The sequence below is a fragment of the Doryrhamphus excisus genome, linkage group LG1, assembly GCF_037039965.1.
Source record: "Doryrhamphus excisus strain RoL-2023G ecotype Guam linkage group LG1, RoL_Dexc_Guam_v1.1, whole genome shotgun sequence".
Lineage (NCBI taxonomy): Eukaryota > Metazoa > Chordata > Actinopteri > Syngnathiformes > Syngnathidae > Doryrhamphus > Doryrhamphus excisus.
This window is the reverse complement of record NC_136357.1, coordinates 24,394,748-24,422,499: the sequence shown is the minus strand read 5'-3', so window position 1 is coordinate 24,422,499 and position 27,752 is coordinate 24,394,748. Positions and strand designations below refer to the sequence as shown.

The window sequence follows — 27,752 nt, the reverse complement described above, 5'->3', positions numbered from 1 at the left end:
GGCTAAATCAAAAAAGTCCCACACTGTGGCAGAGCAATTAATACTTCCCGCCTGCAAAGCCATTGGAAATGAAATAGCCAAAGTTCCCCATGCTGGCCAACAAAGCTATTTTGACATTGCTCCCATTTTCCAGAACATACCTGTGTGAGGTGAGCTTTTCAAGCCTGACTGCTGTAAAAACTAAAAACAATGAAAGACTGAGAGCTGTGGAGGAAGAGCTTCATGTGTGTCTTTCATCGATTCCTGCCAGGACATCAACTCTGTGTTCATCCAAACAGGCCCAGGTTTCACACTGAGTGAGTATAAATATTCATTCATTCATTCATTCATTTTCTACCGCTTATCCTCACTAGGGTCACGTGGGTTGCTGGAGCCTATCCCAGCTGTCTTTGGGCGAGAGGCGGGGTACACCCTGGACTGGTGGCCAGCCAATCACAGGGCACATATAGACAAACAACCATTCACACTCACATTCATACCTATGGACAATTTGGAGTGGCCAATTAACCTAGCATGTTTTTGGAATGTGGGTGGAAACCGGATTACCCGGAGAAAACCCACGCGTGCACGGGGAGAACATGCAAACTCCACACAGAGATGGAGAGATGGAGTGTGTGGATGCGCGCTAGCCACTTGACCGCCGTGCAACCGAGTATAAATATGAAAGATTATTAGTTTATTTGATTCCTATTCAAGACATTATAATATAACGTCATTCTTCAATGTTAAAGAATACTTATATTAACAATATAACACTTACATATATTGTTAATATTAACAATATAACACTTATATAAGCTTTTTTGCACATTTTCAGCTGGTGTTGTGCTGTGGGATTTTTTCAATGAAAAAAAATGTGCCTTGGCTCAAAAAAGTTGAAAAACTGCACACTGCACTAATGTACACACAAAAAGGTTTAAATCTATTAATAATTCATTATGAATAATAAAAAAGACAAATTATGTCAAGTCAAAGGTGGTTCAGGTTATTATCCACTGTAAATAGTAACATCATCTTGTGGTTTGTTAATGGAAATTTATTCATTTATTTGAACATGCATGTTACATTGGAATACATCACATTCCCAATTCTACGTCTCACAATATAAAGATGGACCTTTAGAATTTCTAAACATATGTGAGGATAAGCGGTAGAAAATGAATGAATGAATGAATGTAGTTTACACGGTCTTAAAAAAGGCTTTTGTTAAATTTCACTTGTTCTCTATTATGTCCAGTAGATGGCAGAAGAGACCTTCATGAAAAACCTCACTGATTGAATGAGCCATTCTCAGTTTGCATGCAAACTAATTGTAAAAAGGTCCTCATAAACATATGTGGTTAGTGAGTAGCACACTCTTCTGGTGAATAGATGTAATAGCAATTTATTTGCAATTCCCCATCCGCCTCTGCTCGGTGACAAATCAAAACGCAGATCAATACGTGCTTTCACCATATTAGAAACTCTCCATTCTGTTATGAGAAAATATGTTGTAAAAAGGGGTTGGAATGTCACCAGAACAAGTCTTTCTACTCCTTCTTTTTCAATTTTATGGTGGTTGGCACCCAATAACTTTGCCACACGGAAACATATATTCCCTTCCTCAGAATAAATATAACACCTTGGTTCTTCACCCTAAATACACCTGAAGATGGGATTGCCCATCTTCACAATCCTAATGTGAAACATGGACACATTGATTTTCCTTTTTTGTGCATATTAACAAGAGAAAACAACTTGGTATGAGCTAGCTAACAATGCACGTCATTGGGACACCTATTTCAACTAATAGCCAATTAAAAAAACGTTTTATATGCATGCTGTGATAATGCAAGAACAAATACATTGATGATACTACTGTACTACTGTAGTACAGTATCTTGCTGTATTTTGATGATTCAAAATATTACCAGAACGTCATTGATCGGAAGCAACGCTACTTCCGTGAACAAGTTAAGACGCCCCGACGCAGCAGGTCAGTTCTGTACAGTAAATGGAACACTGTTGGCCTTTTTTCCCTGGGCTGAAGCGTCAAAATGGGTGTGTTGCAATGACATGCATTGTTAGCTAGCTCATATTAACTTGTTTTCTGGTGTTATAATGCACAGAAAAGGGAAAGAAATACCGTATTTCTTGGACTATAAGTCGCTCTGGAGTATAAGTCGCATTTTTTGCAGGTAATTTATTTTACAAACTACTTGACCAAAACAGACATTACGTCCTGTACAGGTGGAATAGGTGTAAGATATGCTAACACAATGGTTATTCAGCTACACAAAAAATAAACATGAACAGAAAAGGTGTCCACTGTTTATGTAACATAAACAGTTTTTTTTATTTATAAGTATATTGGAGTATAAGTCGCAGGAACTGCCAACTTATGAAAAAAAGTGCGACTTATAGTCCGGAAAATACGGTACTCTTCTTTTGTGTATTCCCACTCCCTTTCCAAATAGTCAGTGGATTTTTCTCCCCATCTGTTCCAACTGTACCTGTATAAAGTCCTCATATTGTTGTTCTGACAAATGACTAAATGAACTCAGGAGGTCCTCTGTTTTTTCCGTCTAATTTCTAGGTCCACTTTAGTCTCCACGGGGCCTTTTCAGGGTACACCACAAGGGGGTTTACTCGTCCTCCTGCTATTCCAAATTTCTTTGCTATTTTCTTTCCTATTTTGGCAAAATGTTGACTGCTGTGCTTCCCATTCTCCTAGCTTTCCTGTCATGTGTTGGGTGACTGTCTCGATGCCCTCTCAAATTCCAGTGGAGTTTCTCCAGTCTCTACTAGGATTGGTAATGAGTGCAGTCCACAGTTCAGCTAAGAAGAGGCAGATGATAATTGTTGCCAGGTGTGTCAGGTAAGCGGTTCAAGACACAGCAGATAGGCACACAGATCATGACGGAGAGGTTCCAATACGTGTGGTTGAATGAGCTCACGATGGAACATGGAGCCTGGCCCAGCAGGGTGCACTGTGCTCGGACACACTCTCTAAGTAACCTCACATTTGGTCTTACAGTTGGACCTCCCGTCACCTCTCTGTGACGAGGGCGGTGCTCGGAAGCACACAAGATGTCACAAGGCCAGAATGTGACCATGTCTAAGCAATTACGGTAAACTGTTGCTTCCTTGTTCAAGTGCATCAGGACCGTAGCCCAAAAGACGAACCTCTTTTACGAATAAATCCAAAACAAAGCTGAGGTCAACCAGAGTGGTTCATTCATTCCTGGACCATAAGCAACATCCAGTCACTGCTTTTAAGCCGACCAGACCAAGACATACAACTTGACTGTCACTAAGTCATGAAGTCTCCAATGAGGGGTTTGTGTTCAAGTGTAAAGTCAGCCACAGAGAATTCATTCACACTCCGCTGCCTAAACACACATCCTCACACACACACAGGAAACCTTGGAAAAGACTTCATCCAGTTTGTGATGTAAAGTCAGTTCCAGCTAAGTGTGGTGTGTTTTCCTTTGGAGTTGGCTGACAGGAAAGCGCAGTGATTTTGGTGGTGGTAGTAGCTGCGCCTTACTCACACACACTGCTGTGCTCTCCAGACTGAGGGGAGCGGGGGGGGGTCTTAACCAGATGAAGGATACTGAGGAAGCATGCACTCAATTCCACTGGCCTGGTTTTGATCTGTTGTTACATACAGTATGTCCCGCCTCTTTTCCTTGAGTCAATTCATGTCTCGCCTTGTATTTTCGGTAGAAGCAGTGGCAGCTGACTGAAAGAGTGGAAATGCTTGACTACGGTGAGTAAGACGGAATTGTTTTATTGCATGGAATGTTATGGAGGAGTGAATGTTGGGATACAAACGTACGGCACCAGAGAGTTCAACTGTGCATGTGTAGTTGTGGATGTTTAAACTGCACGTGTGTATCATGCATGATCCCACAGAATGGCCATTTGTGAAAAGTGTGTTCCTTTGGAGGTGGCCTTCAGTTGTGTCTTCCATTTTTCAGACTTAGTAGTGACATAAGAGTTTTCATGCACTACTTGAACGCCATCCTCGGACACCCAGTGCCTCCTACACGTGAGGGAGTGAGCTGGTCCTTTCAGCTTGTTTAGCTGTGTGAGGAAGAGATACAACCAAAAAATACAATAACTGGATACGTTAACACTCTGTGGGTGTTAAGCCCACCTGTAAAAAGTGAAAAAGTTTGGGCACCCCTGATTTCAAGATTTTCCTTTATAAATCACAGATTGTTGGGATTAGCCATTTCAGTTAAGTATATCATATAGCAGACGGACACAGTGATAGATAGAAAGTGGAATGAAGTTTACAGAAAGTGTGCAATAATTATTTAAACAAAAATAGGCAGGTGCCTAATTTGGGCACCGCAACAGAAACATGACATCAATATTTAGTAGATCCAAATGTGCTTTAGCATACTTCAAGTGACTCCGTTTATAGTTGAAGGATGCACAGTGACACCATCTGCACCAAGATTCTGTTGTAGGTCTTTGGAGCTGGTCTGTGGGTTGGGTTTGACTGTTTTCACCATCCTCGGCCTGTTTATCGGAGATTTTTCTTGGCCTGCCACTGTGCGCCTTAACTAGAACTGTACCTGCGGTTTTCCATTTCCTCATTATGTTCCTCAGAGTGGAACCTGACAGCTGAAATCTCTGTTTGCATCCTTCCCCTAAACCATGATGTTGAACAATCATTTGACAGTCGTTTTGAGGCTACCATGGTGCTATTCTTCAGAGAAGATGGAACTTGCAGTTGGCCGCCTTAAATACCCTTTCCTCTGTGTGTAGGTCAAGGGTCAATGAGCTTACCAAACCAATATTGTGTTCCAATAATTAATGTTAAAGGTATTCAAATCAATAAATCAACAAGGGTGCCCAAATTTATGAACCTGTCTACTTTTGTTTAAATAATTAATGCACTTTCTGTATATCCTATAAACTTCATTTCACTTCCCATACGTGTTTGTCTGCTATATGATATATTTAACTGAAATGGCTGATCCCAACAACCAGTAATTTATAAAGGATAATCATAAAAATGATCTGGGGTGCCCAAGCCTTTTCCTACCACTGTATTTAATTATTTTGTACTTAATATATTTAACTGCAGATGTTCATTCATTCATTTTCTACCGCTTATCCTTACGAGGGTTGCGGGGGGTGCTGGAGTCTATCCCAGCTGTCTTCGGGCGAGAGGCGGGGTACACCCTGGACTGGTGGCCAGTCAATCACAGGGCAAATATAGACAAACAACCATTCACACTCACATTCATACCTATGGACAATTTGGAGTCGCCAATTAACCTAGCATGTTTTTGGAAGAAAGCCGGAGTCCCTGGAGAAACCCCACAAATGCACAGGGAGGACATACAAACTCCACACACAGAGGTGGAATTGAACTCGGGTCTCCTAGCTGTGAGGCCTGCGTGCTAAGGACTCGGCCGCCATGCAGCCCATCTTGCTTCACAAAATATCATGGCATTCTTTAATTTTTCAGTATCGGTCTCTCGCTGGAAAAAGTTTGGACACTCCTGATCTAAATGAACCTCAGTTCCATCTTCTGCCGCAAATGTTCCTCCAACCCACTGAGCACACAGCCATGTGGCCAGAGAGAAGACTTCGGTGTCAAATTCCAGTCTATCTGTACTTCCATATAGACTATTCGAGTAATTACATAACAAGAAACCAAACTTTACACACAAGTAAGAATCTCTCCATGACTCCACAAAGGTGTTTTGCAAAGCATGACAAATAGGTTCCCTGGTCTACTGTTTATTGTGGAGCCTACTTTGGCTTTCTAACTGGAAAACTCCTGTTGCAAAGTCCAAACAACACACACGTTGTTCATCTGCAGAGAAACCCCACCCCTCTGAATTTCCTCTCAATCGGGGTCTGTTAGGCTGCAGGGCCTGCCTGGCTGAGGCGACAGGCAGACTTGTATGCTTTCACTGAGGACAGGCTGATATATGTGAACACATGTTTATTCAGCCATCATAAACACTATCATAAACACTTTTTTCTACCGGCAACCCAAGCCTCATTTTTCCACTCTGTACAAGTGTCATCAAACATCAGCAGATGTTCACTGCTAGAACTGAAGAGGATGATTTTATACAGATATGTACACCCAGATAACATCTAGCAAGGTATGGTAGATTCTAGAAAGGACCCTGTTTAAAATGTTCACATTTTTACAAAGCCTAACTAATGAAATTATTGGCAGCATTAAACATCTGCTCACTTCTGGTCACATGGCAGTGATGTCATCGTTTTCAGAAAGTAATGTCCAAGGTGGCGTTGTCAGATTTTCCCACTCTGGAAGCCATTTACATTTACATTTATGTTTCGAGGCACCCAGATCATTCCTTAAGCAAACTCCGGGATTCAACACTTAACCCTTGAAATGTGTTCAAATGTGTGCTTGACTCGTCAAGTCCATAAGTACCACACAGAAAACAGCGGTTGTCATGTGACTACCCCAGGATATGACCTACCCAAAATGGCAGCGTTAAGACATGCAGGAGCTAGATCATTTCCAAAAGTGTTTTAGTCTAACTTCTACCTAAATGATCCTGAAATTACTCATAAAGGATACTCAGTCACAAAAATTAAATACAAGAATTAAATGCAACAATTAGAAAAAAAAGACAATAATTCCTTACTTGTCAAAGAGGTTGTCTTGTACACTGAATGGGCGTTTCAAGGGAGGGAGAAACAGGAAGTGTCAATAATTATACTTCTACATTGCCTTGTTATCACTGTCCATTTCATAAGAGCAAATCATCTTTATTATTTTTATTGGGGTTGAATCGTTGGAGCTGGCTTGAACTGGGAACGGTTTATCTCTTTCTCAGCATTTTCACGGCATCTGGTTTCACTTCCACAGCGGCGGCTTTTTCTTTTCTTTGATGCACTTCCATCAGGGGAATCTGAGACATGATGAAGAGCAGGAGGTTGGCGAGGGAGAGCGGGGGCCAGGGACGCTTCTTGGCATAAACACTCATGCCAGCGGTGTCCAAAATCTTTCTAGTGAGGACTACATAATGAAAAATGAAAGGACGCAAGGACCACATGGATATTTTGTAGAGCAACACATCCATAGATGTGGGATTAGTTACAGTATGTCAGCTTTGTTATATAGGTGAGAAAAATGTTGTCTATAATACAGTATTTCAACTTTATGGCGTGGTTAGCATGTTGGCCACACAGTCAGGAGATCAGGAATTTCCGGTTGGTCATCTCTGTGTGGAGTTTATACTCTGGTTTCCTTCCACATTCCAAAAACATGCATGTTAGACTAATTGGCGACTCTAAATTGTTTTTTCCATTAAATTGCAACTTTTTGTCTTAATATTTTGACTTTATTCTTGTAAGGGCGGGAGTGGCTGGTGGGAGGCACTAGATAAGAAATTTGCGTAGTCAGACCTGATGGTTATTAACGTAATCTGAAAACATGGAATACAAGCAAGGAGGATGAGAAGTAGATCCCGAGAATATATCATCAACACATCATCACAAGCATGATGCCTGGATTAGCCTGCTGCTGTGTTTAAGGTGGTCCACCTGGTGATGCGCATTGCTGCCTCTAATTTAAAGGCAATGAGAGGCGTTCATTTGATTGGTTAAGATTACACTCTGCTGTGTTAAACCCTGTCACGCCTTCTCTCCTCCCTCTTTGCCACTTGCAGCGTTGGGAGGGGTGGAGGCGTGGGTGCGTTGCGCTGCGCCGCTCACAAAAATTGCGCTGGCCACATCCCCGTTGGCGGCGCCTGGTCTATGAAAATAGGGCCCATTGAAGCAGCTGTTGTACTGTGGGGGGAATGAGAGTTTGTTTGTCTAGTGAGATAAAGCTGTGTGTCATCTGCATATGAGTGGAAATTGACACCGTGGTTGAGAATAATTTGTCCTAGAAGAAGCCTTTGGGGCGGAGAGAAGCAGGCCAAGAACAGAGAGGCTGACAAGAGGCTGGGATGGCGCTGGAGTGACTTATGTTGACAAATTGTTTCCTGTTAGTGAGATTTGACTCAAACCAGTCTGACTGACCAGTATAACCTTGAACCAGTTTGCTTCCAAGACTAACAATATCGCCCCTTGGGTCACTCTGGCACTGAAACCCCTCCGTCATACCTTCGCTTTGTGATTCAAGCAACTTCAGAGAGCTGTCAGTTATGAAATTATTGTTTACTCTTGTTGCTGAGTTGTTCAGTTGCTGGCAGTGTGGGTTCAATCTCCACCCAGTGATGGTGTGAGTGTCTGTCATGTGCTGTGGATGGACTGGGGCCCAATCTCTGCCTTTCGCTAAAAGTTAGCAAAGATGACTGGTGGGTCCCCTTTCAAATTTACACTGATGAGTACCGATGCCAGGTACTTGAGAATAGGCATTGGTACTGAATGGTAACAATTTTTGTTTATGTGGTAATAAATGTTTTCATTTTATAATGCTAATGTTCCGAAATGTTTCAATGTAACATATTTATCCCTACAATGGTTTGTTGCACCTCAATGTTGGTACAGTATGGTTTATTTTTTTCAGACATGCTTAAAAAGTTGCATTAAGGAAGTTGCATCATGTTACATTTGCCTAATTCAATATGTCTGAAAATTAGTAAGATGAAGCAGAGCTACATGATACATCTTCTTCATGTTGACACTTGATATTTCACTTGCTTACATTTATGTTTTGTTCTGTTCTGTAAAAATATCAAGCAAATAGGCTGCTGAGTGGGGATAGCGTCCAGGTCGCTGTGATCCTGAGCAGGATAATGGGTATAAAATGGCATGGTCATTGCCTGTGTGACATTCTATTAATGTTGCTCAAACCTTGTGAGCAAGTCAGCCTCTGACTGTGGTGGTGTCGAACGTGAGGAGGTAGCAAATATCAGAGTAAACATCCCATGGGTTTCAGTAATAGCCTGTGTATGTTGTTTCCAAAGTGTTCACGGTGAATGTGAACGTAATGCATCTGAAGATCGGCCTGTAATGTGATGTTGAAGAGTGCAGGCCATTAGTCAGCCCATTATTGGGGCAAACTGGCAATGCTCAAAACCATTATCTGTGTCTGTTTTGTTTTGTGTAAGTAATTCTGTTGAAGAGCATTGTGTGTGTGTGATGAAATGCTACGTCATGAGGACAACATTTCTTTGGAAAGGATAAAAGTGCTCTTATCGCTATGAGTTTCTCCAGTTGGTTCAGCAGATCGTCAGAATACTCTTACGCATCGGTGGTGTCAGACGGTACTAACTGAATCTTCTAATTGCCCTCCAGAGCGACCCTTGCCATTAACCTGTGGACCAGGAGGGAGGGGTGTACTGGTTCCCCAGCTCCCGGTGCACACTCATCCAGCCATGCCTCAGAGATACTCCCACCAGAGGAGAAAAGCCAGCACGGCTGCTGCTCGGAGGATGGAGAGGAGGCGCAGGGACCAGTGGAAAAGCAATACAAATAACAACAACCCAAACAACGGCCAGAACCATCGCTCCAGGAAGCTCGCCATGCTCTCCAGGTACCAATAACGACATAGGTTTGACTTTTACACAATTCATACAATGTTCTGGTCGAGAAATGTGAGCACTTTTGGGGTTTATCGTGTTAAAACTCTGTATTGAAACAAAACCAGTTTAAGTTATTTGCTATTCATCACAACTTGGCATATCACTGACTCCTGATACCTGATAGCTTGGTCTCTCTTCTTCCAAAGGTCCTTAATTTTGTGTCACAAGACCAATGATGACTGCCCCAGTCCAGAAGCGAGGGAGGCTGAGGATGGGCCAGAGAAAAGAAGGACATGGAGTTCAGGCTGGACGACAGACTTGGGCCAAACAGGATACAGAAATACAAAAATTGGACACTGGAGGACTTGGGAATTAACCCTGGAGACTAGAGGAGGGATAGAGACCGCCGAACAGCTGCACCAAAACACAAGCCTCAGTGAAAATAAAACAAGACTGCGGAAATCCTTTAGCATCAAGGTACAAATGCAAGAGTTTACACAATGAATGCAATAAGCAAAATATAAACAAAATCAGCTTTTGTTTGCATTATGACCTACTGGTGGCAAACGCAAAAAGTGTAAAAAAAATGAAAGATTTTAGTGCAGATTTTGACTTTTTAAAAAGGTGCTGGTCTCAAATCAGAGGCGTCCAAACATTTTCTGTGGGTACGTGCAGAAATGTGTAAAAATAAAAAAATCATGAAATTAATTAAAAGAGAGCTAATTGAAAAAAGGAAAAAATGTACTTGCTGGAGACCTCTGACTTACTGATTATGAACTCAAAGAGTGGTACTGTAGGTCCGCGTTTACTGAGTGCAGGCATAGTGTCTTCAACATGAATGCACCTTTCCTGCCGACAGCGCACGGCTTCTCCTGGCCAAGGCTGTGGTTCCTCCCCACCTCGGTGGCCTCACAGCGGCGTAGTGTGTCTGACATTAATTCACCTTTCCTGGCGAGAGAACACTGTTTCGGGCTTCAGCAACAGTTTGGCGGATATTTCACATTCAGAAAACCAGTCCCGAGTGAAATGCCGTTAACAGATAAAAAAAAATGTTCTTTTCCTGGGAATCACCAACTGCAACCACTTCTGTTTGAGCTTGCCTCATAAAAAGATTTTGCGTGAGAATATTGTCCATAGGTATGAATTTGGGTGGGAATGGTCTATATTTGTCTAAATGTGTCCTGTGATTGGCTGGAGACCAGTCCAAGGTGTTCCCAGCCTCTCGCCCAAAGACAGCTGGGATAGGCTCCAGCATCCCCGCCACCCGAGTGAGGATAAGCGGCATAGAACATGGATGGAATGGGCAGATTACGTATTTCCCAGCATGCTTTGCTGTAGTTGAAATGATCACTTATGACCACATGTGATCACCACATGTCTTGTGCCTTTTTAAGATGTTATTTTGTGTGAGTGTAATAGTAAATAGGCTGCTGTTTTTATTACAGTCAAAACAATTTTACTTTTGGTCTAAATCCGGCCCCCGTATTAAGAATGGTTGTGAATTTTGTGCTTTAAAGATACAACATTGTTGAGTCTATATTATGGCTTACTTATGTCTGCTATGTCTTATTTCTGGTATACCTAGTATTTTGGATAACAAATTGTATTTATGCCTAGATGGTTGTAATAAAAATATAAAATAAAAATGTATTTTGGAGGTTGAACACGTTTTGCTATAAACTATAAAATATTTATCCGTTTAACAATAAGGAATCCTACTTTGCAGAAATTCACTTATAGTTAGTTGTGGAACCAATTAACTGTGATAAAAGAGCGATTACTGTAAATCCATAGTAGTTCAGGACACCTAACCTGTCCAATAGCATAAATAAAACACAAATTCTTTGTTTCTTTGTTGAATTTTATTTTATGAATCAAAAATATATAAAATAATAAATAAGCTGAATGCTGCATCATTTTCATCTCTCTGTTTGCTTGTTGTAGGAGAGTAGCATTTGGAGGATGTGTGTAGCCACAAGAGCCACTGAGGAGGTGCGTGTACCAGACATGTCAGATTATGGCATCCAGGCAGAAGACAAAGATACTCATATGGAGCCAAGGATGAGAGGAGGGGATGTATACAGGTATACAGTATAAGGTATAATGTTGGACAAAAATGTATATAACATGCAATTATAAACCTTTTAAAAATAAAAATGATACATACATTTAAATATTTCTCTTTTTAAAAATATTTCATGAAATGAAATTATTAAAATTTATTTTATAAAAAATGCATAATGTAATATATATAAATATTGGTATGTACTTTTTTAAATGTATTTTTTTTATTGAAATGGAAAATTATCACAATTTGATTTGACATGCATTATCTATATGATATTTTTATATTTATTGATTAGCAATGAAATGATTTTTTTTTTATTTAGTGTGCATTACATATGTGTATATTACACAGTGTATCCAGGCGTCCCGGACATCCGATATACTAACTACTGTGGGGTGCTGGTGTGAAATCTGTATGAATATTGTTACACTGATACATAATGGTGTTACACTGATACATAACACCAAGTACGCGCCAAAGCTACAGCAAATATTTGGCCTTTTCAAAGGTAATAATGCTCAACTTCTTTAAGAGTGGCATGCCTATTCATGTGGTTACCAACGGTATGACCTGACCTAACAGGTCATAAATAATAATAAATAATAAACCAACACGAAAAGCAACACACAGCTAGTACACCACCGTCAACAACAACTACAATAATAGTCAAATGTAATAAGAACACACTGAACATGAAGTATCTCAAAGAGCGTCTGTTGTAAATAACCTGCTCATACCGAACTATCTTTGCTCCTCCCCCTCAGAGGTTCCAACTTCCTGAGCCCAGAAAAACTGTCACCATTCAACGGACAATGTCTAACTGGTGCTGCATGGATGGAGGCGGAGAGACTGAGGAGCGTGTACACGACATCTTGTAGTCAGGTACAGTTGAAGCAAACCGTGTGCATCATCTGTATCATCATTCACACACTCTTTAGAACTCTTTAGAAGTTAGAATGCAAATATAAAATTTATTATTGTAAAACATGTGAAAATTAATGTATCAATCAACATAGTTAAATGTAGTGACATGCAATTATTCACCTTCGCGGAGACACATTGTACTAACTATGCACACAACAAATATTTATTTTATTTTCCTCAACATTACTGCAGCCCACGTCGCAGTGTGAAGACTCTCTCCATTCCCAAATTCTAAGCACAAGCCTGCAGCATCCATCACTTATCTCCCAGTCAGATCAGCTGTCTTTGTCTACATACACAGACCAAGGACTTACAGCCAACAACAACCATCTCAAGGTACTCACAATGTGCTAACAACCTCGTCAATATACTTACATGTATTGTCACTAAAAACACTTTCATTCCAATTAGGTTTGTTTACGTTTTCTTCTTGTGTATTTGTATGAAGTTGGCCATTCCGGAGGTGAAGGAAGAGACCAACTGGGAGACGGACGAACATCAGCAGAATCCAACAGGACAGACGGGCAGCAATAAGACAGACTCCAATTCAAACAGTGTGTAGGAACTTGAACTGTTCTGACATAACTACATGAACAAGCATGTCTGTCGACACGATTCTACATACAGATTTCTCATTTTTATGCAGAAAAATAAGAAATCAGGACGGAGGGATGTAAGCATTTTTGAAGGTCCTTTAAGTCATGTAATACGAAGAAGAACTAACAATGATCCATGATCCTTTTTAACAACATAGTACAACCAAGTCCCTATTCAATGGAGTATTGAATAAATACACACATATATTTAATGTTTCTAAATCAAAAATTGGCGTCATGGAGCAGGTGCTGCTTGGGTTCTGTTTAGGTGTTCGTCCTTACTGGATCGGGGACTTGGACAGCATCATTATGAAAAGCCCTGAAATGTACACCACTCAGCCTGACGGGGGATGTCATCTCTACGGCAACAGAAAATCCCTATCCCAACAGCTTGATTTAGTACACAGTTCACTCCAGGTGAGCTTGATCTACTGTTCACTTGAGCCAATGTTTCAGCACAATCTTAATCATCTACTGTTATTTTTATTCTGAAAGTCATGTGTGTTTCATTCATCTTGTCTGCAGCCCTGCCGGTCATCACGCTCCCTCAGCTCTGCCCAACTGGTCCATTCCTGCAGTAACACTCAAGCTTTTATGATCTGTAACGTTGTGTTGATGAAGGGCCATGGCAAGGTAGGAACCAAACACTCCAAATGTCAAAGTACGCTAACGGTTGTATACACTGTATGATTCTAAGCAATTAGGAAGACACTCTCATAATAACTAAGTAGTAATATTACTAGTTATAATAATCATGTTTTAGAATTACATTGCAACAGCAAATTTGACATATTTTTTTGCTGAACTGAATAATTTTCAAGCATAAAAAAGTGAATCCCTTCTAATAATCCACACTGCTTACGCAGTGATGCGGATGTGGATTTGTGACTGTACTGTAATGTAATGTTACTCAGTCCTAAGGTCATAATGATGCCAAATGTGCCGCTGTTTAAGGGTCTGGGCTTCAGCATAGTGGGTGGGAAGGACAGCATCCATGGACCGATGGGGATTTATGTCAAAACCATTTTTCCTGGTGGAGCAGCAGCTGCTGATGGAAGGCTACAAGAGGGTAAGCATACACCCGATCAATCATTACTGGTATTGGTACTGTTCCAATGACAACTATGCATGGCATGCATGAATAATTAAGCACTTCCCATCAATCCTCACCGGTGGTTTGTAATATTGTGTATAGGTGATGAGATACTGGAGCTCAATGGGGAGTCACTGCACGGTTTGAGTCACGATGAAGCCCTCCACAAGTTCAAAGTAAGGCAAAGTACAATTTCACATTTAGGAATCACCGCAGAGTACTGAAGAATTAACTATAGATAACTATAACTTTTAATACACCTAACAAAAATACATCCCTGATCTAAATTTTAAGACCAATCGAAAAACTAAAAATAGTAACAACATGTTCAAAAAAGACTCAGTAATGAGCAGCTGCACCATTTTTGTTCATCACTTTAAAAATGGGTTGGGCATGCTTGATGCCAATGTTTCCAGGAGGCTGCAGCTGGTGAAGATGGCTTTTAGCAGGGAACTGGTGTCCATTTTTGTGAACTTCCCTTGCCATCCTCAAATGTCCTCAATTGGATTTGGATCAGGGGAACATGCAGGATAATTCGGGCATTGTGCACTGCAGCATTGTCCTGTTGAAAAAGCCAGTTATTACCACACAGACGAGGGCCTTCATTCATGAGGGATGTCCTCCTGCAACATCACAATTTATCCAGCTGCCATTTGACACCCTTGCACAACCTGAAACGTCATTGTTCAATTAAAGGAAAAAGCACCCCAGATCATGACAGCCCCTCCACTGTACCGCGTGGAAAACGTCTCAGGTGGGATCTCCTTGTCATGCCAGTAACATTGGAAGCCAAGACGACCGTTGCATTTGTTTTCTTCCACCTCTCAATGTCCCATGTTTGATGCTCTTGTGCAGATTTTGTACTGTTGAAGATGAGGCCTAGGTCTACCACTTAACTTTTTGTTCCAATGACTATCTTACTTCGCAGCAATGGCTTGCTTATGCGGCTCAGCAATACCACTACGTCAAAAGTGAGAAAGCGTTTTTGCCTTTGCCATCAAGAGATCATGACACATTGAATACCCTAACATGAAGAAACGTAGGGCAGCCAAGGCGAAGTCAGGCCAGTAGGTGTTTCAAAGACATTTCTGTCTTTCAAAGCCTTTCTGTCAGCAATCAAATGGCCTGTAATGCCTTGATTGGTTGAGGCATTGTACTATAGAGCCTTTTCCTACCACTGGGAAGGCACATTGCCTGCAGACACCCTCTTCTTTTTCCCTGCACCAAAAAACGACACAAAGATGGTGAATATTACTGGAATATTACACCATTTAAAAGACTCATGCAATTTGAAGGAGCATCTGCATCATCACGTTGCACCCTCTTAAACCCAGATGTTGCCTTGAGTAAAAGAAAGATTTGATTATGCTGTGTGTACCAGTGGACTAAGATGAAGCAAGAACATGTACGCATTTCCTTCCTGATGACTTTCATGTGTTTTTCAGCAAATCAAAAAGGGTCTATTGGCTCTGGTGGTGAGAACAAGCCTGCGGGTGGGGGCCTTGTGCGGCCAGCCCCAACTAAATCAACTGTGCAGATCACGCTCACTAAACTCCACCACAGCCATGGCGGAGATCAGCACTGACACGGGAGAGTACGACTACCTGAGTAAAACCTGCGACAGCTCCAGAGCGAGTGTTCTCGGCCAGCCTGCTAAACCCCGCGACCGCATCATGATAGAAATCACCCTGCACAAAGGTCAGCCTTGTTTTTGGCGGGAGTAGCCACTAAACTTTGGCAAGAATGCACAAAAATGAAATTGGACCTTCCTGAAGATGAAATAGTTTGCGGCATTGTTTGTTGTAAGAGAACCAGAGACCATAGAAAAATCTGCATTGAATTGTTCCTTCTCAGAGGCCGGTGTTGGTCTGGGTATTGGACTGTGCTGTGTTCCATCTACTGACGGATGTCCTGGAATCTTCATCCATACACTCTCTCCTGGATCTGTGGCACACATTGATGGCAGACTCCGGTAAGGATCTATCAATGGTCTGTGAGTGTTGTAGCATATCATCAATATTTGAATCAATCAGACCACCACCAATAAACTGCATCTTCCTCCTGTCTAATTTGTCTTATTTTCACTCTCCCTTTCTCTTCCATTGGTGGACGTGCTACTTGCAGGTGCGGGGATGAGATCATGGAGATCAATGACACCGTGGTCTACAACATGGCACTGAACGACGTCTACACAGTCCTGAGCCAATGCAGTCCAGGTCCAGTTCAGGTTATTATCAGTCGACACCCTGATCCCAAAGTAGGTATCATCTTCATCTTCATCTTGATTTGTACCCATCAGCGCTAACACTACACTTGTGGTCAGAAATTGAAATTATTTGAAACATTATTTTGGCAGGGGGGAAAGACTATATTATTGTCTTCACTTAACATGGATAAACTTGCAATATGACTAAATTGAGAAAAGCAATGTGCTGCACGTTGAAAAGTGACACCAACATTTTGCTTTGGATTGTGTAAATTTTCCAGTTCTACCCTCTACACCTTCTGTATTTTACAGGTATCAGAACACCAGCTGAACGATGCAATAGCTCAAGCTGTGGAAAACAGCAAACTAAAAAAGGACAAGAGCAATTGGAGTATTGATGGTAAATATTCATTGCTTTCATTTTCTAGTGTATTCCAAGGTCAACAGTGTACAATTTAAGTGGTAAACATTGCAAACCATAACAGGACTGCGGAGGTTGGAGTCTCACGGCCGTTGTTCAGAAAGGAGCCTCAGTCAGACCACGGTCCGTGGAGCTCAGAAGTTCATGACGCGCTCCTGCAGTGATAACACCAACAGCCGATGCCTCATCAGCCACAGCTGTCATAAAACGCATCACAACCCACCAGCCCGTGTCCATAGCCTAGACACACCCAAGGTACGTAAGGCTACCAATGGTTCACGGAGAGCGATGTAACCAGTGGGAATTTTTTATTACTGTGGGGGAAAATAAGTATTTGAACCCCTAGAGATTTCGTAAGTTTACCCAATAGACCAATGTGGAGTCCGCATCACTGCAGACGATGCACCAATCTGTCTGTCAATCTCACGATCCAAGACCCTGAAGTACTTGAACACAATCTCATCCTCGACCTGGACAAAAGTGTCACGCCAAACTTTCCAGGTTAGAACCATGGAGTTATTTGGATCATGTTGGCATTGTTTGTTCTGCTGATAATACAGTATCGGCAAGCGATTGATGAAGGTCCCTACAGCCTGACAATCTCAGCGTGTCCGCCATCTGCAATTATTCCTCACAGTATAAGAAGCATTATGTGTTCATTCACAACGTTAGTTTGAGGGAAGAACTGCGGCCTATATCGGTAATGAAATGCTGGACAATATCGGATATTGGTCAAAAAGCCAATATCAAGCCCATCAAAGTCTTGTCCCTTCAAGAAAGTACCAAACAGCCATATAGAAGTGATGCGAGATGGTAGGCAAGACCTAGTGTGGGTGCTGTACTCACCCTAAGTGTGTTGTCCCTACAGTCAATGACAGAGACATGGTCTGACAACAGACTGTCAGTGCCAGTATATCCAGATGATGACTACAACATTCCGTTTAACTGTCCTGCTGCCAACCTGCCGAGTCAGCAGACCCTGGATGACGCTTCCAGGGCCAATAAGGTACCTTGTTTTTCTATGCTCCAAAATGGTACCTGAATACATCGTTGAGAGGCAGGGATGACTTTCAGTATTAGCGCAGACCCGCCAACCTGCATCAATTTGTTCTTCTCATCATGCAATTGGATTCTTCAATATGCTTGTATGCTTCACTGCTCTCCATTTTCTTGCATTTATCTGGTTTCAGTTTTGAGTTCAATCTGTAGTATTTGAAATGGGGTTGGGGGAGGGGGACATAGCAGGAAATAAACGAGAAACACTGGTGTACACTTTGAATTTTGCGGCTTCATTCTATCACATTTTGGAAAAAATATCTAAAATATCATCATGCAGTTTTGTGGTTGAATACAAAATATTGTTAGTCCAAAAATATGCATATTTAAGCAAATTTTGTGGATTTTATGCTTAAATCAAGCATAAAAATTGCTAAAGGAAATAAAATAAAGATATAAGCATTTAGAAGAAGCATTCAAAGATGTTGTGCTGATGTATCTTCTACACTGGTCACTATGTGCAAGCACCAGACTTGATCGCAGGAACAACAGGCTTTTACTGCAGGCACAATAATCCCTAACATGGACTACGGTTCTAGCCATAACCCAAGCCAAGCTAAAATTCAACTCTGGACCCTTCTGCTGTCTCCTGTATTGGGTAATGTGGTGTGAAGGTGACTATAGGGATGTTATTTCATGTGTAGAGGGCTCTAAATAGAAAAAAAAGCACATTAGAAGGTTGTAAATCCTACTTGGGAAATTCACTTATTACAGCCGGGCTTGCCGCAACCCAGGGACCAGTCGTATTGGAGTTTGTCCTCAATCGTGATTCAGACAGAAATGACACGCTGTCATGTCAGTAAGACAAGATCATTATTTTTCTTACCATAAAAAAGGAAGGGTAACTTGTGTGTGTGTTGTGTAGTCCACCTCCAGGCTGCGTGCTGTTCCACGTCGCCACGCCTGGTCTCAGGATGTGAGCGGCGAGGAAGGTTACAATGGAGACTCCAGTGGTTCCAGTAGAGCGTCCCCAGATAGAGATGATGGATTGAACACCTCAATAAACATTCACTGCCAGGTACTGCATGGCACTTACAATACACAATACACAAACAACAGTGTTTACAGGTATAACGTCACTCTGTGGAAAAACTATTGTAATATTTTAGGGGTTTTTTCGAATCATCCCACAGCAGTTAGTAGTTTTTTGTATCATTTTACAAACTATTGAAGATGTTTACACTAAAGTTAAGCAGCTTTATGTTTTGGTTATTGTTTCCTCACTGTACCCAAGATGAACACAAATACGACACTTAAATAAGTTACCGTTACACCCCTACCATTAGGTAGAATTACCGTAATTTCCAGACTACAAGTCGCACTTTCCAGTTTGGTCCAGGGCGACTTATATCAAAATATAATTGAAGACGTTTTTACTGACCTATATGATTGAACAGTGACCAAAAGGACAAGATCGTGGGTACAAGGAGTCAAAATGAGTAGGGTGGCTGGCTTCCCCCTTAGAAATAAGGTGGAGGGGAGCTGTTCAAGGCTGTGTCACGTGTATTTCGCCTGTTGTGTGTGGTATTTGATGTTTATAGCATTTAGCTCATGAAAACCAAAAATTCATGTGTCAAAAAATTACAATATAAAAAAAAAAGCTAATTTATAATACAGAAATTTCAATTATGTTAAATTAGGGTATTCAATACGTGGTTGCGGCTCCTTTTGCACGAATCACTGCTTTAATTCAGTCTGGCACGGAGGTAATCAGCCTGTGTTACTGTTGAGGTGTTACAGAGACCAGGATGCTTCGATCCTCATCCTTCTCTTCAAAATACCTCACAGATTCTCTCTGGGGTTCTGGTCAGGTGAACCAGCACAGTAATACGGTTGTCAGTAAACCAGTTACTAGCGGTTTTGGCACTGTGGGTAGGTGCCAGTTCATGTTGGAATATGAAGTCAGCATCTCCAAAAAGGTTAAATATTGATACAGGTATTGCTAGTTTGCTAGATTGCTAGTTACATTTAAATTATGACTAAAAAGCAGCAGTATTAGGAGTAGTATGTATGTTTTCACATATTCTGCTTCATGCAGGAATACTGTGTACATGCACATCAGGAATGAGGCACACTGCTCAAGAATTGACTGTATGCATTTAGTTTGATACTGTGGATTGTGTCAGTTTTTACATGAGCTTTGTTTGCATTGTTCATTGTGAGTTTCCTGTTCTGCTCCCTAACATTTATTGACTATTGATGTTTTAATATAACATCTAACACGGTACTCTCTTTCCAGTGCATCCATATCTTCAGCAACGTATGCAAAGGTGTGAGAAAGATGGTGAAGTTACTCTTAAGGGATGTAGGTGAAGTGATCATTTTGAGTTTTGAGCATGTTGCCCAATCTCACCTTTTAATGGTCATTCTGCCGTCTTAGTTTCAAACATATTACTCATTGATGCTTCATTAATCTTGTAATAAAGCTTAATGAATCAGTTCAACTGCTAATTTAATGAAACACAGACTTAATGACTTGGTTTACACTTTGTTCTTGATCACTTGATGAAGAATCCGATGTCTGTCATTTCATGGAATTCCCATTTCATGATCCATCCACTGGCTCTCAGTGATGCAGGATTTGTCTACTGGCGTTAACACAGCATTGGAGAGGCACCCTAGTTCATGTATGACGTGACTTTGTCCTCACAGAGAGCACGTGTGTTTGTAGTTGTCATTGATTGTTCATTTATGGTTTATTTATGTTGTCATTTTGCCATCATCTTAATTCTTTGAATGTTGAAGATTTTTCATACACGTTATGATGTTATTATTAGACACTAGACATGCTTAAGACTCTTTATGTGTCGATCAGGGGTGTGTCCAAACTTTTTCCAGGGAGGGCCAAATACTAAATAGTGCAAGGATAGCATCATAATATTATGAGTAAAACCATGTCATTTTATTAGCATACAGTTGAAATATTAAAGTAAAAAGACTGAGAAACAAGCTATTGTTGTACATTTTGAAAAATTAGGTTGGGAGAATGTACAAGAATAAAGTAAAATTTAGTACTTTGGGAATAAAGTGGTAATATTCCAAACCAAAAATGTCCAAGAAAATAGTTTGAAAAATTAAAAATAAAAATCAGCAAAAATTGAAAAAGCAGCTCCAATTTTATAAAGTCAAAATATGAAATGATTTGAATTCTCATTCTGATATTAAGAGAAACATATATTCTAACTCAAAAAAAGGGACAATTTTACCAGAATCATTTCATAATCTTTGCAAAATTTCTTCTTGTAATGTTATGATTCCATTCCCATAATATTTTTAATTTATTCCCATAATGTTATATAACTTTTCCCAACCCAATGTTCCCCAACCACTGAAAAGTTTATTCTCGTAAAATGGCCACACAGTCAGGAGATCTGGAATATTTGGGTTTTGTATGTTTTCCTTGTAGCTTTTCTCTGGGTAATCAGATGATTCTACTTTGTCCATAGGTATGAATGTGAGTGTGAATAGTTGTTTGTTTGTGTCCAGGTCATACCCCGTCTGCCTCCAAAGTCAGTTGGGATAGGCTCCAGCATACCATAGTGAGGATGAGCGGCATTGAAAATGAATGAAAAATTCCTGATTTTCCCAGAATATCACATTTTACAGGGCCCAAATTCTCATGGAAATTGACGTGATTTTTTTTCACGTTTCCTCAAACCATTGCAGCATTATAAAACATCCTGGCTTTCCTGGTATTCCACATTTTTCATGCAGTATTTCAGTTCAGCTCTTCAACATTCACACATAAATTCTACATTATCTTGTCTAGTATGCATGTATTTGCAATCGGTCATCATGCATTGTGTATGTGTGTGTGTGTTTGCATCAGTGTGCGAAAAAGTGTCAGCGGAAGTTGCTGCACCTCTCGTGACAACAGTGCTTCCTGTTTGTTAATCAGGAAGAAGACCAAATGAGAAAAGAGTCGCAGGGGAGCAGAGAAAGCTTCACGGTGAAGGAAAAGGTACACACAGGTAAGACAGCTTTGCATCTCCCTACCTGATTCCGTTTCCCGGGAGATGTTGGTCAATGATATTGTTATTCAGGAAAGTGACCGCACACGGAGGCTGTTGACTTCCTGTTTGAAACAGTTTTACTTGTCACAGACCTGATGGTGGGCTGTTGATGAATGAATGACCAAATTGTTCTACCTGTATTGTTCTATGTTGAGCGCAGGTGGATCAGCTGTGCTTTGCTCACAGTCCAACAGAAGAGCTCTTCGGAGGCAGGCACGCATCCAATACCAGCTTCAGGATCCTTGGGTCCGCCTTTCAGACACTTCCCCTGAAGATCTGCAACAAGTTAGCCACAATTGTCACCGTCTCCACCAGCCTGTCAGTATTCACCTATCACCTGTCGCCATGACGACTGAAGAAAACACCCAAAAGCTTAGCTGCAGTGCGACAGAATTAACCACCAATTCTGCGGAGAAAAAAATGGAGATCTTCAGCAGTTTAAAAAAGGGGCCTCCCGTGGCACCAAAACCCGCTTGGTTTCGCCAAAGCCTGAGAAAGATCCGCTATGAGCAAGATCAGAAGAAGCAGGGTGAAGCTCTTAAGACGAGGCGAGCCGGAGGCTTCCATCGAAGTTTTAATGTCAGATCTGCCTCGTCTGTTGCCAGCCTGTCCATCAAAGACAAAATCCATTCATTTGAGACTTTTTCAAACCCAGAGAGTCCGGATCATGCGGAAAAGGAAAAGCATGTGTCCTCGTCTACCCCCCTTCGCCTGCCTTCACATAAAAAACAATCTGCATCTGAAAGAGTAACAGAGACGTCTGCTTCACTTTCTGCCAGCTCATCTAGTCTTGAATGTGGCGAAACAAAAAATCTTCCCAATACCGAGCCTCAATCCTGCCAGTCATCTGTGGACCCCCCATCTTGTCAGACTACCGATACAGATCTAAAACATGGGAGACAGTTTTCTAATTCAGTTTCAGTCCAGCATACCTTGAACGTCCAAACATCCGCAGAATTGGATGATGCTCAAGAAGCAGAAATACAGAACGTGGACGAGAGCGGGTCTGTGGAGGTCAAAACCGTAACCAGCCCGAGCCGAGCCTCTTTGGGATCCAGCCGTGCTGAAGAGGGAAGTTCTCCAGAAAGGAACCACAGAGAACAAAGTAACTTGACAAGAAGTGGCAGTCCATCCACAGACAGTACCTCATATCAGGACCTAGAGGGAGAGAATTTTGGGAAAATCCTTGCCTTCAGCAACCAGGTACGGTATTCTGACTTCTCTCCACTGATGAGCTTGGGTAGAATGTGTTCTGTTTTCCTGCGCTCCTATGTTTGTAGGATTCAGGTTTCAATGGCAATGATTGTGAAAAATAAGTCACAGTTATTAAACTGTACTGTACTGATACAACCTTGAAATCCATCTAGCAACTGTTTAGAATAATCCAAAAACCCAAGAACCAAGAACCGTACAACACAAGAGAAGCCTGAATGTTTTCATTCCAAAATGATTCAAATGATTTGAGAAAAGGTAGAATTCACCAGGAATTGAGTTGAATGTTTTGTTATTGGAATGGTTTCAATCGGTTGAGAAATATGGATATGCTAAGAATTCTTAACATCTAAGGGAATTTTTGTTATGGAAAATTTGGGGAACATTTGTATTTTTGGGGATGTGGAAATTTTTTTTTTTTTCCCCAAGAGATCCAAAAGGCGTTTTCAGGTTTAATCAGTTCAGAAATGTGATCAGTGAAATTTAACAATTGTCAATTTTCAATGGGAATGTTTGGAAAATATTTGGGGGAAGGTTGGCAAAAAAAATAAATACTATATTAGGAAAGCAGGAAGTGAACAAATGTAACAATTACTGATAAAAGTACCAGATGGAGGTAGGATTTAATAAGCTTTGCTTCTTCCTACTCCTTTTGGACATGTGGAACTGGGAACTGATTATGGGATGCATTCAATTGTAATCTGATGCATGTTCAAATGAAATAAAACCATTACCATTACTATTAGGCCGCCATTGCATGCAGAATGTGTTGAACATTTTGACTGGTTTGAGTTTTTAAAATAGTGAAATATGGAAGTAGCTGTGTCAGAAATGAGGCAGAATAAAAATAATACATTTTGGTGCGCAGTCTAGAAAATATTACAATACTGTTTATGTAATACCGCAGAGTAAACAGCATTCAGTGACACTATTGATTATCGCAGTATTGTACTGCATCAATAGCATTTCCGTGGAAAACGTCAACACCTCCTCGGAATTATACTCTATAACCCGCATTATTTCCACATATAAATTTTAATACATATAAATGTGCTACGAAATTATATAGATTTCAAGAAAAAAATGCATACTATAACAGCTTTGATATTATTAAAAAGCATAGTATTTCTATGAATGTGTGTCTTTGCTATGTTTTTCCCAATTAATTAATAATTAATAATCATAGTTTTTTCTTTCTATTTTGACTTCATTCCCGTAATATAGCTGTAGTTCTTGGAAAAAACACAACTTTATTTTATTTTGTTTCTCAAAAAATTAGATCTGTTCTGTCTATTTCTGCATTTATTTTCATTTTTTTAATTTCCAACCATTTCAAGTTTTTTGGGTCAATTTTCTTCTTGTAATTTATATTTTATTCTAATAACTTTTTTTTATCTATTTAAATGATCTTTCCAGGTATCACAAGCGTTGATGCGCACCCTCCCAATCTCCACTGACCATGGCAGCTCTAATCCAGATCTCCCAGAATCCTCTACTGCAGATGATATCGACCATCAGGAGTGTGATCCTGTTCCAGATGTCTCTGATACTGGATTTTCTGTCAGGTGGGCACCACTTTCACTCCTTTCATTGTTTCAGCAGGAACCGTCTCACCACACAGAGCTGTGCTTAGTTTCTATTCAAGAGGAAGTGGGGACTAAGAGTTCCTGTTTCTTCAGAGCTGTTCTGTTCTTTTGAAGAGATAAAAGTGTGCGACTACTACACGATGTGTCGTCATATATTCGCTTTCTTACACAGCTTGGCCACTCTCAGAGAATGTACCATTGAGCTCGGAGAGACGGGGTGCCAAGAAGGAGCACTTCCTGCTTCTTGCGCTCAGTCAGTCATCTCGGCCATTTCGTCAGAAGAAATACAGACGATGATCAGAGAAGTCAGAGCATTGGATGACGACATGCTGAAGGTAAAACAGGAGTCCCATACATAGATATTTTACAAGCTCAACACAAAAACTGTTGATGTGAGATAAAACTGCACCATTTGGGAATGGCCTTTTATTGTGGCCAGCCGCGGGCACACCTGCACATAGGTTGATGACACAAAATGAGAATGCTGACATAAATAGTGAAGATGTTTTCTCCTCAGCAACTGCAAGACATCCATGTTGTGATTCTGCATAAAGAAGAAGGAGCCGGGCTGGGCTTTAGCATTGCTGGAGGTTCTGACCTGGAGAGCAAATCTCTTGCTGTAAGTACATACTGTTTTAGTCTTCACTGCATGCAGGGCGATGAAGATTCGTTTACGTTTATACCAGTGTGAGGTGCGTTCATGCACATTGGGTCTTTACACTAGCCACGTTTACATGAGTTTTTCTCTTTCCGAATGACCTTTCCGAAAGCAATGGTATACATGGAAAGGAATATTCCAATGGCCTGTCTACAAGCGCCGCTATAATCAACCAGAATAGTCAATGGGGCATGCCCAGTAAAGCGTAAACACCAACATCACGTGATACCGACTTCCTCCAGTTTTTCTTTCACTTGTTGGAATAACTCCGTATTGCCAGTTTCTCTTCGTCCAGTCTTGAAATTTAGTTTGAAACAAAAACAAACTTTCCGCAGCAGTCCAGTGCCGATTGCTCGCCTCCATTTTTTTAAATCGAAGAACATCTCGAGCTGCGTGTTACGTCATATCTCAGCATTCGCTGAAAGAACGCACCCGGGAACAGGAAAAGATAAAGTTCAATCTTGCTAATATTTTATAATTAAGCTGGGCACATGTTTTATATAGATATGTATTTTCTTTTTGAATAAAAGTGGACTTGTGAATGGCGTATAGAAGGGTTTAGATTCTGTTCCACAGATGGCGCTAATGCACACCAAAGCTGCTTGCCAACCACCAATAAACAACAGAAGAAGAAAAACACCACGAAGAAGAACGCAGTCTGACAACTTTTCGTTTGAGCAGGTACAAGATACCTCAATCGGATTGGGGAAAGGAATATTCCACCCCTGGGAATCCCATTATATATTCATTCGGATTGGCACTTTTCTTTTGGAATGAGGTGTATACAAAGGTTACATTCTTTCCGTTTGAGCAAATAACCCGAATGGAATTGGAATATTTGGGTCCATGTATACGTGACTATTGTTGTTTTTGGGGTAAAGAACCCAAGGCCCACTGAAAACAGCTCTGGGTCGCAGCCCACCAGTTGAGCATCACTACTCTACAGTATTAAACTGGCATCCCAGTCCTGACAAAATCTGTCATGGACACTCCATAGAACCTGATGTATACGTCTTCTATGCGTCTTCTTTGTACAGGTACACAAAGTGTTCCCAAGCGGGTTGGCCACGCAGGAGGGCACCATCCAGAAAGGAGATGAAGTGTTGTCGATAAACGGCCAGACGCTCCGTGGTGTCACACATGCCGAAGCCACCGCGGCTCTGCGTCAGGCACGCACGCTCAAACTGGCTGTGGTGGTGGTCTGCAAGAGAACGGAGGAGGAACCGAGAGAAGAAGGCAGAAGCTGTGAAGAATCCCACCCTGCAAGTACGTCACTTCATCTGAAATCTCCAAGTAGTAGGACGCTTGTGTCAAGTACTGTGTTTGCAGACAAGGACAAGGGTACCTTGGTGAGTGTGGAACTAGAAAAAGGTGCGGGCGGAGTCGGCTTCGCCTTGGAAGGAGGAAAGGCTTCCATCCATGGAGATAGACCAATAGTCATCAACAGGATCTTTAAAGGTACGTCACGTCTCATGGGGTTATTACATAAATGGATGACAGCAAAGATGTCCACCAATGATGATTCAGTGGGTTGTCTTTGATATTTTGGTACTTTGTGGTCACTTCCATCATTAAGATCCCTTTTTTCCTCCCCCGTTTTACGGCGATTCTTCTGTTTTCTCCAACTTAGTCATTCTTGCACACCAGTGGAACCCAGTAAACCCATTTTGTGTATGTTGTGGTTGTCAGGTGGCGCAGCAGAACAGGGCGGTCTTCAGTGTGGAGATGAAGTACTGCAAGTCCAGGGTACCAGTCTCCATGACATGACTCGCTTCGAGGCCTGGACCATGATCAAGGCTTTACCTGAAGGCCCCATTGTGGTGGACGTCAGGAGAAATGAAGACAAAACACAACATTGTTGAGTCTTAGTCAACAGACTTGGTATCATCCATTCATTATTTATCATCTTGGGGCTGAGGTCACTTGGGAAGGTCGTCCAGAAACCAGAGGCTTGGCGGTTGGAACCCGACTTCCTCCATCCCAATCACTGCTGTCCTTGAGCAAGACCTTTCACCCACCTTGTCTATATGTCTATATTTGTTGTTGCTTGGATCCAATTGGCAGCAATTTTTCCGTCATTTGTGTTTTACGGATGTAGTTTACCACCGTCAAACAATAATGGTTTTGGTGCAAAGTGTTCGGAAAGACGCTATATAAATGAAATGGTGCAACGGTTCACTGTCAGTCTGGTATGTGCCTCGGCTTTTTAAAGGGGACCTAAGATGCCTTTCCACTTTTCTGACCTATAAATATAGTTATAATGCTGTATTCTCCTGTTAAACGATGCCAAAGTCTCCGATAATGAGGTTATCCCATTTGGAAGTGAGCCCTAAAAAAGTTTAGGATGACTCAAAACACTCGGTTTCAAAAGGCGTGGTAAAACTGCCCCTTTGTGATGTCACAGAGGGTGGATTCCTTATATGGGCGTGGCTGTAAGCCAGCAAAGCTCTCTCTG

At 41.3% G+C, this 27,752-nt stretch overlaps 1 protein-coding gene across 4 annotated transcripts; it reads left to right on the top strand.

Annotated features, from left to right (window-relative positions):
- The first annotated feature begins 30 nt into the window (after window positions 1-30).
- On the top strand, window positions 31-27,316 carry il16 (interleukin 16). Of its 4 annotated transcripts, none has more exons than XM_078792512.1 (26): window positions 2,727-3,318; window positions 3,709-3,751; window positions 9,238-9,475; window positions 9,671-9,941; window positions 11,409-11,548; window positions 12,297-12,414; window positions 12,649-12,792; window positions 12,905-13,010; window positions 13,321-13,469; window positions 13,578-13,685; window positions 14,007-14,121; window positions 14,248-14,321; window positions 15,591-15,843; window positions 16,000-16,117; window positions 16,270-16,402; window positions 16,664-16,751; window positions 16,837-17,027; window positions 17,641-17,778; window positions 18,694-18,846; window positions 21,727-21,799; window positions 22,002-23,044; window positions 24,470-24,618; window positions 24,812-24,974; window positions 25,157-25,258; window positions 26,335-26,755; window positions 26,987-27,316. In XM_078792512.1, the coding sequence occupies exons 2-26, from the start codon at window positions 3,739-3,741 to the stop codon at window positions 27,157-27,159; spliced, it is 4,674 nt and encodes a 1,557-aa protein (XP_078648638.1). In that variant the 5' UTR covers window positions 2,727-3,318; window positions 3,709-3,738; the 3' UTR covers window positions 27,160-27,316. The 4 variants fall into 4 exon arrangements, with proteins under 4 accessions (XP_078648642.1, XP_078648638.1, XP_078648641.1 ...); XM_078792515.1 differs by having other exon boundaries at window positions 2,727-3,751; window positions 26,335-26,563; window positions 26,627-26,755; XM_078792516.1 differs by lacking the exons at window positions 2,727-3,318; window positions 3,709-3,751 and adding an exon at window positions 31-296.
- The last annotated feature ends 436 nt before the right edge of the window (window positions 27,317-27,752 follow it).